The sequence below is a fragment of the Brachycentrus maculatus genome, unplaced genomic scaffold (genome assembly GCF_059751285.1).
Source record: "Brachycentrus maculatus isolate JH-2025_06_01 unplaced genomic scaffold, ASM5975128v1 h1tg000349l, whole genome shotgun sequence".
Classification (NCBI taxonomy): domain Eukaryota; kingdom Metazoa; phylum Arthropoda; class Insecta; order Trichoptera; family Brachycentridae; genus Brachycentrus; species Brachycentrus maculatus.
In genome coordinates this window covers 672,740-686,460 of record NW_028281098.1, presented here as the reverse complement: position 1 = coordinate 686,460, position 13,721 = coordinate 672,740, and the positions used below count along the sequence as shown (strand labels likewise).

The 13,721-nt window shown below is 35.1% G+C and overlaps 1 protein-coding gene across 2 annotated transcripts in view; it reads left to right on the top strand.

Annotated features, from left to right (window-relative positions):
* LOC148303768 (uncharacterized) overlaps positions 1 to 13,721 on the top strand; it is a 164,762-nt gene that overhangs the window by 38,522 nt on the left and 112,519 nt on the right. For both annotated transcript variants that reach the window (XM_088269391.1, XM_088269392.1), the window contains one exon: positions 12,411 to 12,982. In XM_088269391.1, the coding sequence (XP_088125517.1) occupies positions 12,411 to 12,982 (572 nt within the window). The remainder of the gene's footprint in view (positions 1 to 12,410; positions 12,983 to 13,721) is intronic.

Sequence of the window (13,721 nt, the reverse complement as noted above, 5' to 3'; positions counted from 1 at the left end):
ACCATATAGATCACCGTAGCTACCAATGATACATATATCAATAAATAATTGTATCAATTTTTAAACCACGGACTGAGCACTATCAGAGACGATGAACACATGATTTGGTGACGTAATGACCAGTATCACAAACACGATTCCTTATCAGATAGTACAGGTGATATCGGAGTAAAATAATCTGTCAAACTCATCTATCCGATCAGCTTATCTCTGGGTTTTCCCTTAAGATAAGATTCCAGTGACTTGCCAAAACTTGCATATTAATTTTGATGTACGTACGGATATGTATGGGCAATCTGTGAAAATAAATCTTTATATGAAGTGCGCATTTAATATTTGAAGATACGTACTGACTGGATAACCATTAAGCTGGTTTCCGCAAGGGTAGGCAGAGAGAATAGAATGCCACTAACTAACTAACTAACTAACCATCACGCTGCTTCCCCGCAAGGGTTAGGCAGAGAGAATCGAACGCCACACCACTCTGTCTTTGCAAACATTCTTCGCCTCTTCTACATTCATGCATCTCCTCATACATACCCGACGATTATTACGACTCCTAACCTGACCGCTTTCAAGTATTTGGCATACCTTATCGTGCCATGTTTTTCTCGGTCTTCCTCTGCTCTTTTTTTCCAAGTACATTTGCCTCATAAATTTGTTTTACCGTTCTTTCCTCACTCATTCGTTCTACATGTCCAAACCATCTCAACACACCTTTCTTAATTCTATCGATAATGCTTATCTCAGCTTTGCGTTCCTTCCTTATTTCACTATTCGCACATCTATCATACATCGTTTTGTCGCACATTCTTCTGAGAGATCGCATTTATACTGTTTTCTTAACTCCATGTTTCACTTCCATACATTAGAGTTGGAACCAGGACTCCGTTGTGCACTGCCAGTTTAGCTATAAATTTAGAATAATGTCTTAGCAGATATTATTCGCTTCTTCCATTCCCTCATAACTTATTATACATACCTGTTATTATTAGTATTTGAAATACATACTTGATTATGCCAAGATTCCCTCGATCTTCCTCTGCTTCTATTTTCATTTCCATACGCTCCACCTAAAGTCAACTCAAACATTTCTTTTACAATTCTTTCCTCACTCATTCGTTCCACGTTCCACGTGTCCAAACCATCTTAACACTCTTTGCTTAATTTTATCGATTACGACATAAATACGCCTTGGATTTTTTCCGTATTTTGCCATTCAAACATGTATCATCCATTGCCGCACATTCTTCTGAGAAATCCCATTCCGACTGCAATCGATCTATTAAACCCTTCTTTTACCAACTCCATGCTTCACTTCCAATCATTAATTTCTCACTAAGCATACGAATGTTCGACCAATGAATATTTCCTTTGGTAAATTAGCAAAATTTTCTTCGTCAAACCCTTATCCGCACTCCAATGGTGCATAGGGCACTGCATCATATAAACGCAGTGTTATCTTGATAATTAACGCACTACGGAAAGGTGATTAGCTCTCCGCTTCAGGTACCAGTCCAGGGTAATATTGAATATGTAATATATAAGAGTGAAAAATCACTTATATTTATTAAACCCCCCCCTGGAAATCGAACCTACGACCTCCAGAACGGTAGCTGAGCGTGCAGATCATTACACTACGGAGGCGGACACAGAATTTCATAAGCATAAAATCCCAAAAAATAAAAGCAACGATACAAAAATAAAGCCATAATATAAGTTGGTGACATTCTGTTGAACCGACTGATTCACCTCCACACGTTAGGGTTGGTACCCGTACTCCGCTGTGTACTGCCAGCTTAGTATTGCCATGCGATCGATTCAATTGTTTTCATTCCGTTCGCTGCTAATTGTCATCTGATGCCTGTGAAATGGCCTTATCGACAGCTGTTGCCATCGTTAAAAATATTTAATTATTTATGTTTATCTCGCGTTTTTCGAGATAGTGGAATTATTGAGAAATTTTCTGAAGGTAAGTCAAAGTTTTAGATAAAATACGTTCCCACCATATGTGGAGCTAATGTCGACGTAAAATTTTACTCTACATATGTGTTAAACGATTTTAAAAGGTGTTTATTAAAGTAATGTGTGTTAAATCGATAAAGAGAGTGTGTCGTGTCGAAGAATTCAATATTACTTATTGAAAACTGAAGAAAATTAAAAGTGAAACAATTTTTTATAGTGCGCATTTGGTTTGTGAACTAAAAAAATATACAAATTAAAATTACGCATTTTGGTGAATACAGTTAATTGTGTTATTTATTATTGATATATACATATATGTTTATTTTTTAAAATACAGGGTATGTATTGGTTTGAATATTAATTTAAAAGAGCAATTATGAAACATATTTAAAATATTTTTTTGCAGAGACCCACCAAGTCACCTTGTGTGTCTTGTCGGTGGAGTTCTTTTTACATACGTTTTTTATTGTTTTTATCTATTTTAACTGAATATACCCAAAAAATATAGAACTATTTTACAAATTTCATAGAATTAACTCCTGATCATACACCCATTCCTTTATTTTGCCTTTGTTCCATCTTGTTTGACCTCTTACCTCCGTCGGTAACGAACTAAATATGTGATTTGATCCATTTTTCAAATGGGTATCTTGCCTTCGTATGTGCTTACTATCAAGTTAACACATCAGCGATCGGGTGTAGTGCCCTATGCACCATTCTAAGGTGCGGATAAGTATTTGATGAATAAAAAATTAAATTTAATCTGTTATTTATTTCGGGTAGGTCTTTATTTATTGCTTTACTTATTTCAAATTTTGCTAGATAATTCTAAGAAAGACCAGTTTTTTTATTATTATTTACTAACATAATTTGTATACACATATTTAAATCACAATTTTGAACATATTTTAAAAATGCAGAGACCCACCAAGCTACCTTGTGTGTCTTGTCAGTGAAGTTCTTTTTTAATACATTTTTTATGGTTTTTAATTTTAACCTAATGCACACAGAAAAAAGAGAGAAAAATTTCAGCAAAATCAGCGATCGGGTGTAGTGCCCTATGCACCATTATAAGGTGCGGATAAGTGTTTGATGAATATTTGATTGCAGATATATGGCACTGTTTTTGTTTTAAGTATTTTTGCGTATAAATAAATTAAAATATTGCGCAATTTTTCATAAAACGTATTGATTGGAACATATCAAATGGACCATGTACCTCACAGCTGATTATGTTATCTTATTTGAAGCCACTTACCTATTCTGATATGCATATCATAAAACACCTGTATTCAAATGTAACAATCTCCAAAATTGATTTTTATTCGTAATATTTTTAGTTCGACAAAAAAGTTTTCTTATGATCAATATGAATATTTCAATTTCATGTTGCTTACAGCCTGAGTGGGTTGTATTCGAAAATAGGAATCAAGTTGTGGTAGATGGAGGTCGAGACCACAACCCGATACTATCTATTTTTCTTTCAAACCATGTGTGTTTAAAATGAGGAATCAAACATTTTTTCGTGGTAACCTGTGTGATTAGAATGAGAAACTGAACTTAATTATAAATAAAAACACTTGTGTTTTTACCACTTTATTATATTTCAAAAAATATGTATTTATACAATACTCAAATAGTAAAAACAAGTGTTTTTATTTATAATTTAAACACTTCTTAAAGTGAATGCCGAAAAAAATAAAAAGGAATTGAACTATTTTTTTCCGTAAAACCCTGTGTGATTAGAGTGAGCAATGAACCATTTTCTACGAAACTCTGTGTGATTAGAGTGAGCAAAATAAACCAATTTCCACAGCACCCTGTGTGATTAAAAATTAACTACATATTTTTTGTTTCGCCTTGTGTGATTAGAGTGAGCAATGAACCATTTTCTGTGGCACTCTATGTGATTGGAGTGAACAGTATTTTTTTCCGTGCTACCCTGTGTGATCAGAGTGAGCAACGAACCATTTTCCACGACATCCTGTGTGATAAGAGTGAGCAATGAACTATATATTTTCCGTATCGCCTTGTGTGATTAGAGTGAGCAATGAATCATTTTCCATGACACCCTGTGTGACCAAAGTTAGAAATGAACCATTTTCAACGACACCCTGTGTGATTAGAGTGAGCAATGAATCATTATCCGTGACACCTTTTGTGATTAGAGTGAGCAATGAACTACATACTTTCCACGGCACCCAGTGGGATTCGAGTGAGAAATGAACCATTTTCCACGACACCCTGTGGGATCAGAGTGAGCAATGAACTATTTTCCATGACACCCTGTGCGATTAGAGTGAGCAATGAACTATTGCACCAGTTACGACAAGATGGCAATGCGCGTGCTGTGTATGGAAGGTATGACAGGTGTTTTTTGATACCAGAAGGGGTATCTGAGTTGAATGAAATCCTAAACAATAGAAACGCACGAAACGGGTGCTCCATTGTTTGGCGTCAGCTGATCCGCGTTCGGTCTCATCTCGTATCGCGTCCCACTACGTCACGACACTGTTATTATTCTGAATTCTCTATTGTCTTTTATCAATGAACTTCAGTATCATCTTCATTGCCATCCCGAACGTTTTCTAATCTTGAAAATATCAAGTTTGTGAGCGACATTGTAACCCCTCGGTACATATAAACCTTAAATGCAAATTTTGAACATGTTTTTAAAAAATTAAAAAATAAAATCTTTCTTAGTAGATTATTCATTCATTCAAACCCTTACCCGCACCCCAATGGTGCATAGGGCATTGCATCATATAAATGCAGTGTTATCTTGATCATTAACACATGAAGGAAAGGTGATCAGCCCTCCGATTCAGGTACCAGTCCAGGGTAATATTGAATAATATTAGAGTGAAAAAATCACTCATATTTATTTGACCCTCCCTGGGGATCGAACCCGGGACCTCCAGTACGGTAGTCGAGCGTGCTGACCATTAAACTACGGAGGTGGACACACTAGTAGATTAAGGAATAAGTTTAATAAAAATACTGCAGAACTCACATATATATATATAACAATAATTATTCAATGATTAAAGAAAACACTTCGTTTTTAAGTTAATGCCGAAACAATAAATAAAATAATTATTCAACGTGTAGATTACTGCTCAACAGTTTTATTTTTGGCAAATGAAGGAAATTTAAATAATTAAGAGATTATTTCAAATAAAGCTATGAAAATAGTACTTAAGAAAAATTGATATAATAATGTAGAAAAAATGAGAAAAGAACACCACTGGTTACCTATAAAAAAGATACTAATAGGTTTATAAAAGTTTAACTTTATATGTACATTTTTAACGATTACCTAATTATCCTAATATTTTAGGGATAAAATAATTTTAAACAAAAAAAAATCATGAACATACTACTAGCAATAAGAATAAAATAAGACTCGAAAAGTCTGAAAGAACCCTGGATTATATTCACATATCACTAACTCCTTTCAACAACGTCATATTATATATCAAAAATCGTCAATTTTCAATTGTGCATGTTTTCGGAATGCCCAGAAAATCTACTATATCCCAGCAAAAGCGGCATATTTTAAACTTAATATTTACCCGCTACAGGCAGAAAGTGTTGTTTTTGCATTTTGAAGAAAATGTATTGTTCATTTTTTTTAATATACTAAATATTTTTCAAATGGAGAAAAAACATTCAGGTTTTACCTAAAAAGATCTGTTGCACAGTAAAAAGTACAATAAGTGGCTTCATATTTATTTTTAATACATTTCATTATATTTTTAAACTTTATAAAGGATCTCCTGTAAAATCATGTTTTTTGATACATGACGTTGTTGAAAGGAGTGAGCGATATGAGAAACGCTTGAAAACATGATTTTTAATTTATTTTAGCTTATAGTTTGAACGGTAAATTTATTTACTAGATTTGGAGTGTGTCCAAATACTTGTTCACAAATCTTCGAGTAGTATCTCCAATTATGAGTTATTCTGTTGGAGATAATCCTAACAAATCAAATAACTCCTGATTGGAGATAATCCAGATGATTTTTTCATACCTCCATTTTAATTTATCCTAATATATTTATTTTCCTTTCAAAATTTTCGCGGAAGCCAAAATAAACAAAAACATGAAAAAAAAAATACTAATTAAAATAAGTGTGATTTTTTAATCCCTTTTTTGTTGCTAAATGTGGCAGGTAGGTACTTTTTTGTTTGTTTAACTTTTAACCCCGCATAAATAGAGATAATAATTAGACGTCTGGCAATCCGAAACAATGGCAGTTAGAACAATGCAAGGCAGGAACTCGTGTGATGGACCTTGGGGCGTCTGATAGTGGCGGGAAAATCATTTCAAATTCCCGTTATTGTTCTATGGATTTGCCAAACAGCTGTTCGGACGAAAAATTCAAATTTGAATTCGGAATCGAACGTGATTTTTTAAAATATTTTTTTAATATTATTGTAAAGTGAAACTTCTTTATCAACGATTAAAATTTATAATTTTGTAATTAAAGATATGTATTTTTGAATGACATTATAATCTTATTCAGTAACGATTGTTGTTGGTAGTACCCGGTGGTGCTTAGGGCACTGCATCAAATAATGTAACGTGATACAAAAGCAAATCCGCCTCAGTTGTCTTAAATGCTAAAACTTTTTATACTATTTTTTTTCTTCTTGGGTTGCAATCTGTGCGATGATTGGTTTGCCTCTTTTTATGGCCAGTCTCCACCCGTCTCTATGCTCCGCTCGTCTCTTCAACTCGGCGAATCGGAATTGCCTTCCGGAATTGCAATACTATTTTATATTATGTTATTTTAAAATTAATTTCATATCTAAGATATAAATTTATTTTATTATAATATTGTCCGCTTCTGTAGTGTAACGGTCAGCACGCTCGGCTACCGAATAGGATGGTCAAGGGTTCGAATCTCAGGGGGGGGGTAAATAAATAGAAGTGATTTTTTCGCTTTAATGTTTATTCAATATTTCCCTGGACTGGTACCTGAAACGAAGGGCTGATCACCTTTCCTTCATGTGTTAACAACGATCAAGATAACACCGCGTTTGTATGATGCAGTGCCCTATGCACCATCGGGTGCGGATAAGGGTTTTAAGAATACCTTATTAATTTTTCAATTATTTTCAAACAAAATTAGGTTATATGGATTATAATAATTTTATGTAATAATAAATGTATTTCTTTTTCTGCGTGTTAATTAAATATAAATGTTTATATGCTGCAGTGCCTTATGCACTACCAGGTGCAGATGAGGGTTTGAAGATGATAATATTATAAACTTCGCGATATATAGGTACGTCATTTAACACCAACACTATAATGTTGCGTTTAATATCTCTTCATACTCCCCTCCCCTCCTCGGTTTGCGGTTGCCCTTTCCCCCCCTCTTCTGTTGTCTTTACCACATATACTCTGTCCGGTACTAAACGACTGGGTACCGATATGAAAATTCATTAAAGATTGGGTCACAAGAAAAGCGGGCTAAGTCAGATAAAAATGTAACATTTGTTTTTTTTTTAAAACGCATATATGGCAATATTATGTATGATAGATGTTCGAATGGTGAAATAAGGAAGGAACGTAAAGCTGAGATAAGCATTTTCGATAATATTAAGAAAGGTGTGTTGAGATGATTTGGACATGTGACACGAATGAGTGAGCAAAGAACGCTAAAACAAATTTATGAGGCGAATGAAGTTGGAAAAGGGAGCAGACGAAGACCGGAAAAACTTGGCACGTTCAAGTATGTCAAATACTTGAAAGCGGTCAGGTTATAAGTCGAAATAATCGGCGGGGATGTATGAGGAGATGCATGAACGTGGAAGAGGCGAAGATCGTTTGCAAAGACAGAGTGGTTTGGCGTTCTATTCTCTTTACCTATCCTTGCTAATGGGAAGTTAATTAGTTAAATAATATACATTTTTGACTTGGTTCGTTTTTCGTCTAAGTCATTTTAATATACTGCCCATTGTGTCAGACCTGTCATCCGCTGCGACGCGATTAGGGCTCCAGTGTACACGGCCGCAGAGGCGAGAGTCGCCCGGGCGGCGGAGGCCCGACAGGCCGGGCTGCGGCCGCGCAATTAACCTAAAAACAGAGAGCCCAGTCTGCGGTTTGCCATTCTTCTTTGGGCGATCCCGCACCGCGCCATTGCAGGTCCGGCACTGCTTAAATATTGTAGATGACTTGAAATATTTACGAAAAATTGGCGAAGAACGGTCAAATGGATCATTATCAGACGGGAGGAATATCTAATTTAACATACTCAACCTATAAAGGATTGTATTAGACTCGTGAAGTGTTTATAACAGACGATATAATCAATATTTTCATTCATCATTTTCTTTTGGACAATTCGCCTTCGATAAAACGTCGTTTTCGTAAGTTGGCAATGAATGACGTCACATAAACGATTAACTTATTTTAATATTGGTAACATTGCAAAATTATTGGCGGCTCTATCTGTTGATGTCTATGGTCCACCCTCCCACTCCCCTCTCCCCTCATAATTGTATAACACAAATGGTAGTGTAGTGGTAAATAAACAATCCACACTACTAACACTGCAGCTCTATAATCCATAGAGAATAAACCGTTTGACGTCATAAAACGTTCGATGACGGAAATTCGATGCGAATGTTATTTGCAACGACAGATCGGTGTAGCGTTTTATTCTCTGCCTACCCCCGCAGTGAAGAAGCTTAATGGTTAGTAAGTTAGTTTATTTATGGGTGATTTTTTTTCTTAGATGTCGGCTTCACATCATATGTGCACATATCAAAATAAAATAAACTACTACTACTACTACTACTACCATCACGCCGTTTCCCCGCAGGGGTAGGCAGAGAGGATGGAACGCCACACTCTTCTGTCCTGACATACACTCCTCGCCTCCTTCACATCCATACATCTAGTCATACATGCCCTCCGATTACGCAGACTTTTGACACCGCCAGATTTTAGGTTCTGATTGATCTGATCGTGCCAAGTCTTTTTCGGTCGTCCACGTTCTGTTTTCCCTCTCACATTCGCCACATATATTTTCATAGTCATTCTCTCGCTATTCATTCGCTCCACATGTCCATACCACCGCAAAGAGCTAAATAAAATAAATAAATATAATAATATAATAAATAAAACAAATAAAATAAATATAAATAAAAACGTGATGATACCTGATTAGTACTGTTCGTTTTTAAGTAATGCAAGCATACAGTGATTACAGCTGATGCTAAATTTCATACTCAATAAGTTTTTAATTATCTACGTACACCATAAAATTAAAATAAAACATTGTGTTTTATCGTCTTATTATATAAAAGCTCTTATCAATGGTTTAGCATTGTAAGATTTCAGCGTTTCGTATAGAAAACAGCAGAATATAACACGTTCTGTTATACTCAGCTATTTTTACATGGATTAATTTCTAATTGTTTGACTTATCTCAAAATTGATTATTCCCGATTCGAGATATCTCACGTGCATAGAGTTTTTATTTTTATTGTTTATTTTATTACCAAGCCTCCACTCTTATATCGTTTATTATAAGAGGAGATAGAGTTAGAAGTAAAAAAAAAACAATAATAATAATTAACTGGCAACATTTTGTGTGTGTCCAAATACTTCACAAATCTGGATTATCTCCAATTAGGATATTATATTTCCAATATGAAAGCAGACTGAATGCAGTCGAAATGCGATCCCTCAGACGAATGTGTGGCAAAACGATGTTTGATAGATGTTCGAATGATGAAATAAGGAAAGAATGTAAGGCTGAGATAAGCATTATCGATAAAATTAAGAAAGGTGTGTTGAGATGGTTTGGACATGTGGAGCGTATGAGTGAAGAAAGAACGGTTAAACAAATTTATGGAGCGAATGTAGTTGGAAAAAGAAGCAGAGGACGACCGAAGAAAACTTGGCACAATCAGGTATGTCAAATACTTGAAAGCGGCCGGGTCAGGAGTCGTAATAATCGTCGGGTATGTATGAGGAGATGCATGAATGTAGAAGAGGCAAAGAATGTTTGCAAAGACAGAGTGGTGTGGCGTTCGATTCTCTCTGCCTACCCCTGCGGGGAAGCGGCGGTTATGGCGGTGATGGTTAGTTAGTTAGTTAGTTATTTCCAATATTTTAAATTATTTTTTGACAACTGAACGTACATAGATTAAGAAGAATATGGAAGTCTGGGCATTTACCCGTAAACGCCAAGACTTACATATTCTTCTTCATCTATGTTGAGATGTCAAAAAATATAAGAGATAATCCAAATTTGCGAACCAGTATTTAGACAGTCTCAAAATGTTGTAAATAAATTAACTGGTCAAATTATAAGCTTAAATGAAAGAAATGAAAATGATATTTTCTAGCGTTTTACATGTACATGTGTTATTATAACCCTGGATTCGGACTTCACATACAAATGAAAGAGTTTCTGCTCAATGAAAAGCTTATCTCAACCTTCCATAGATGTCTCTCGTGAAGTTGTAGTGAATTCAAACACAATGTTCCAAAAATTGAGTAGTGTGGTTGCCAATCATGGGTACCTACAATTGGCGAATCAAGTGATCACTTAACCGAGCTTATGACGGCCGTAGGCCTTGTAAATGCCCATACTTCCATATTCTGCTTCATCTGATATAAAAAATATTATGTTGGCTACTTTTGTAAATGAATGAATTTACTACATATTTGATTGCTCAATTCTGTAACAGTTAGCAACTAACTACTAGGCACACCTCTATAAATGCTGAATTTACAAGTAGATACATACATTATCTAGAAAAATTCAGACGAAAATTACAGTATTGCATTAGACAACCCTTTATTATTTTGCAATACTCCAAATCTACCGATCTAAAAATCTCGACATGTCGATCGATTTCCAAGAACGCTGATCCATTTATTGCAGAATCCTTGGTACAACTGATTTATCTTGCAAATGTGTAATATTATTTTCCCGTTAATTAAACATATGTGTAATTCAACATCGCGAGACAATGCATGTTTGGGAAATAAGTCCAACCGATTTCATAATAAATATCATTCGCGAGGAAAACAGCTTATTTTTACTTCCACGTATTGATCATGTATATTTTTATATTTTTTGCAAGGTATACAGATTCGAGAGATGTTGTATCTTGTTAAGATAATGTTTTGGTATATTTTTTATGTGTAGCGTCAGTTTTTTTGAAGATTCCAAGGGGATCAGACGTGGTTATCAAATTTTGGTTCATGTTTTGTAAATTCGGGTTTTGAAGATAACTTCTTTGTCTTCATTCGAGTGTGTGTAAAGATTGATTTGAAGAAAATTATACACTTAAATGAGAAAAAGGTAGTGCTTACTTCTTAAGTATATTGATTGTAGTCGTTGCAAGAACACATTCAAGGTTGAATTAAGAATTAAGTAATTTCATTAATTGATTCGGCAGTCACTTTTTGGTAATATCTATCCATTTTAATTATGTTTTTTTTGGTGAATACCTCAATTTCTTAAAATGCATTGTAACACGTGTTTCAAAGCATTCCACATCATTTCCAAACACCGTATGAAAATGATGCGGAATGCATCGAAACACGTGTCACAATAGATTTTACTGGTATTTGCCAATTAAAACTCATTAAATACCTAAAGTAATTATTTTACTGAAAAATAAAACGATTTATTGATTTCTCTTGGCAATTTATTTGATTATCCAGTAATTTTCTAGAAATTTAAAGGATTTTACGTTATAAAACTACTAAGTATATGTTTTTTTTATACTTTTATTTGTGAATAAATATAAATGAAACTTTTAAAAGCCATTTACTAAGTTGATGTTTTACCATGAAAAAATACAGTTCCACCAAGAAATGTCAGTACAAACATAAATCTGAGTTGAAAGGATTCAAAATAATGATGTATGTTGGTTTTTGAGAGTGTATATTTCGTAAAATCGGCGTTCTTTCAATATTCATCAATCAATGCAATACTCTCATCATACGATTCTATATTGGACCTTACTAAAATACATCATCTTTGCGTTAATTTTCATCAATGCTTGTTGATCGCATTTAATATATGTACTCGTTTACAACATTTTGAGTGTGTCCAAATACTTGTTCACAAAATCTGGATTATCTCCAATTACAGGAATTATTTTCATATTATTTTTTGACATTTCATCAAAGATGAAGAAGTCCTATGACGGTCGTCAGCCCCTTAAATGCCCAGACTTCCATATTCTTCTTCATCTTTGATGAGATGTCAAAAAAAATAAAATAATAATAATATGTACTCGTTGTTTGATTTTGTACTGAAAGCTGTCCCACCGCTTTCCTAGATCTGATGCAGAAGCATCTTGGCTTCCTGACAGACCTTTTCTTGCAAAGCAATTTTTTTGAAAAACTAAGTTACGATTTTGTATTGATTAAAATTTTAACATTCAAATTTCCCGTGTTGCAGAATGCTAGATACGGGAAATTCTCCGTCAGCTCGCCAGAGGCAGTCTCCTCCATCCTACCACCGCTCCTACGAGCAGTACGTCCACCAGGGCACCTCCAGCCCCGGCCTGATGCCCAACTCGGACCCCAACTGCCAGCCGATGCAGCACGACTCCATCATATCCTCGTCGGTCCTCCAGCAGAACCAGGCGATAACAGACCTCAACATGCAGCAAAGCCACCTGCAGTCACCGCACCTGATCAACTCGATCAAGTCCAATGAAGAGATGCAGTGGTCTACGCTTCAACATCACGGAATGGCGTATAATCTAGACTATGGTGGAAGGTCGCACTATGACCCTTCCAGGCTCACGATGGCCGATTACAGGATTCAGTTCGACGGGGTGAGGGATTATCAAGGGTCTCCGTATCCTAGGACTGCATTTGGGGGGAAGATTGGACAAGCTAAGGCCTTGAAAGAGGCCAGGATAAGGAGGCCTATGAATGCCTTCATGGTTTGGGCCAAGGTTGAAAGGAAGAAGCTGGCCGATGAGAATCCTGACCTTCACAACGCAGATCTCAGTAAAATGTTGGGTAAGTACAATTATTTTTTTTATCTTCATTCTTTTACCCCTTTCAACTCTGGCCATTTTTTCTCACAACTGATCAGGTACTCTGATCAAAAAAATGCGACGTTTTTCTACCATTAAAATAAATATTTTCGTTCCCTAATTTTGGGACACTCTGTCTGGCAATTCGTGTGACCATGTTAATTAAGATTAACTGTATTTATCTGAAATATTTTTTGGTAGAATATACTTGGGTGATAGAGAAATCAGTGATTAAAGTTATACCTGCGCCGGGCCAGGCATTGTGGCTTACGGAGCTACCTACTAGAATCATACGGGCCAATGTCTGGCCTACAGAGTGGTAAGAGTTAATGTATTTTGGTCTAGCAAGTTCTCAAATTGATGAAAAAATATTTGAAAAAACGACGTGAAAAATAGTGATAATCGTCAGGGCATTATCAAATTGTTATTAAAACACTATTCGTCGTTTAATTTAAATCGGCTGTTTAAGGTTAAATATGTTTTTGGTTTGTTTAAAAGATATTGATTCATAGCAATTAGCCCGCCAATGTACCTACAACAATACCATATATTCTGTAGAAAAAGTTCATTAAATAAATAAAATAAAAATTCTTATATTTAGTTAGGATAATTCTACGTTCATGTGACAACTTTGCGTTATACCAACATCTTTATTAGTAAAACGTGTATGGTTCTATTTAACCCATTAAATCGTGGTGTGAATTTTAATATTAAAAAAATAG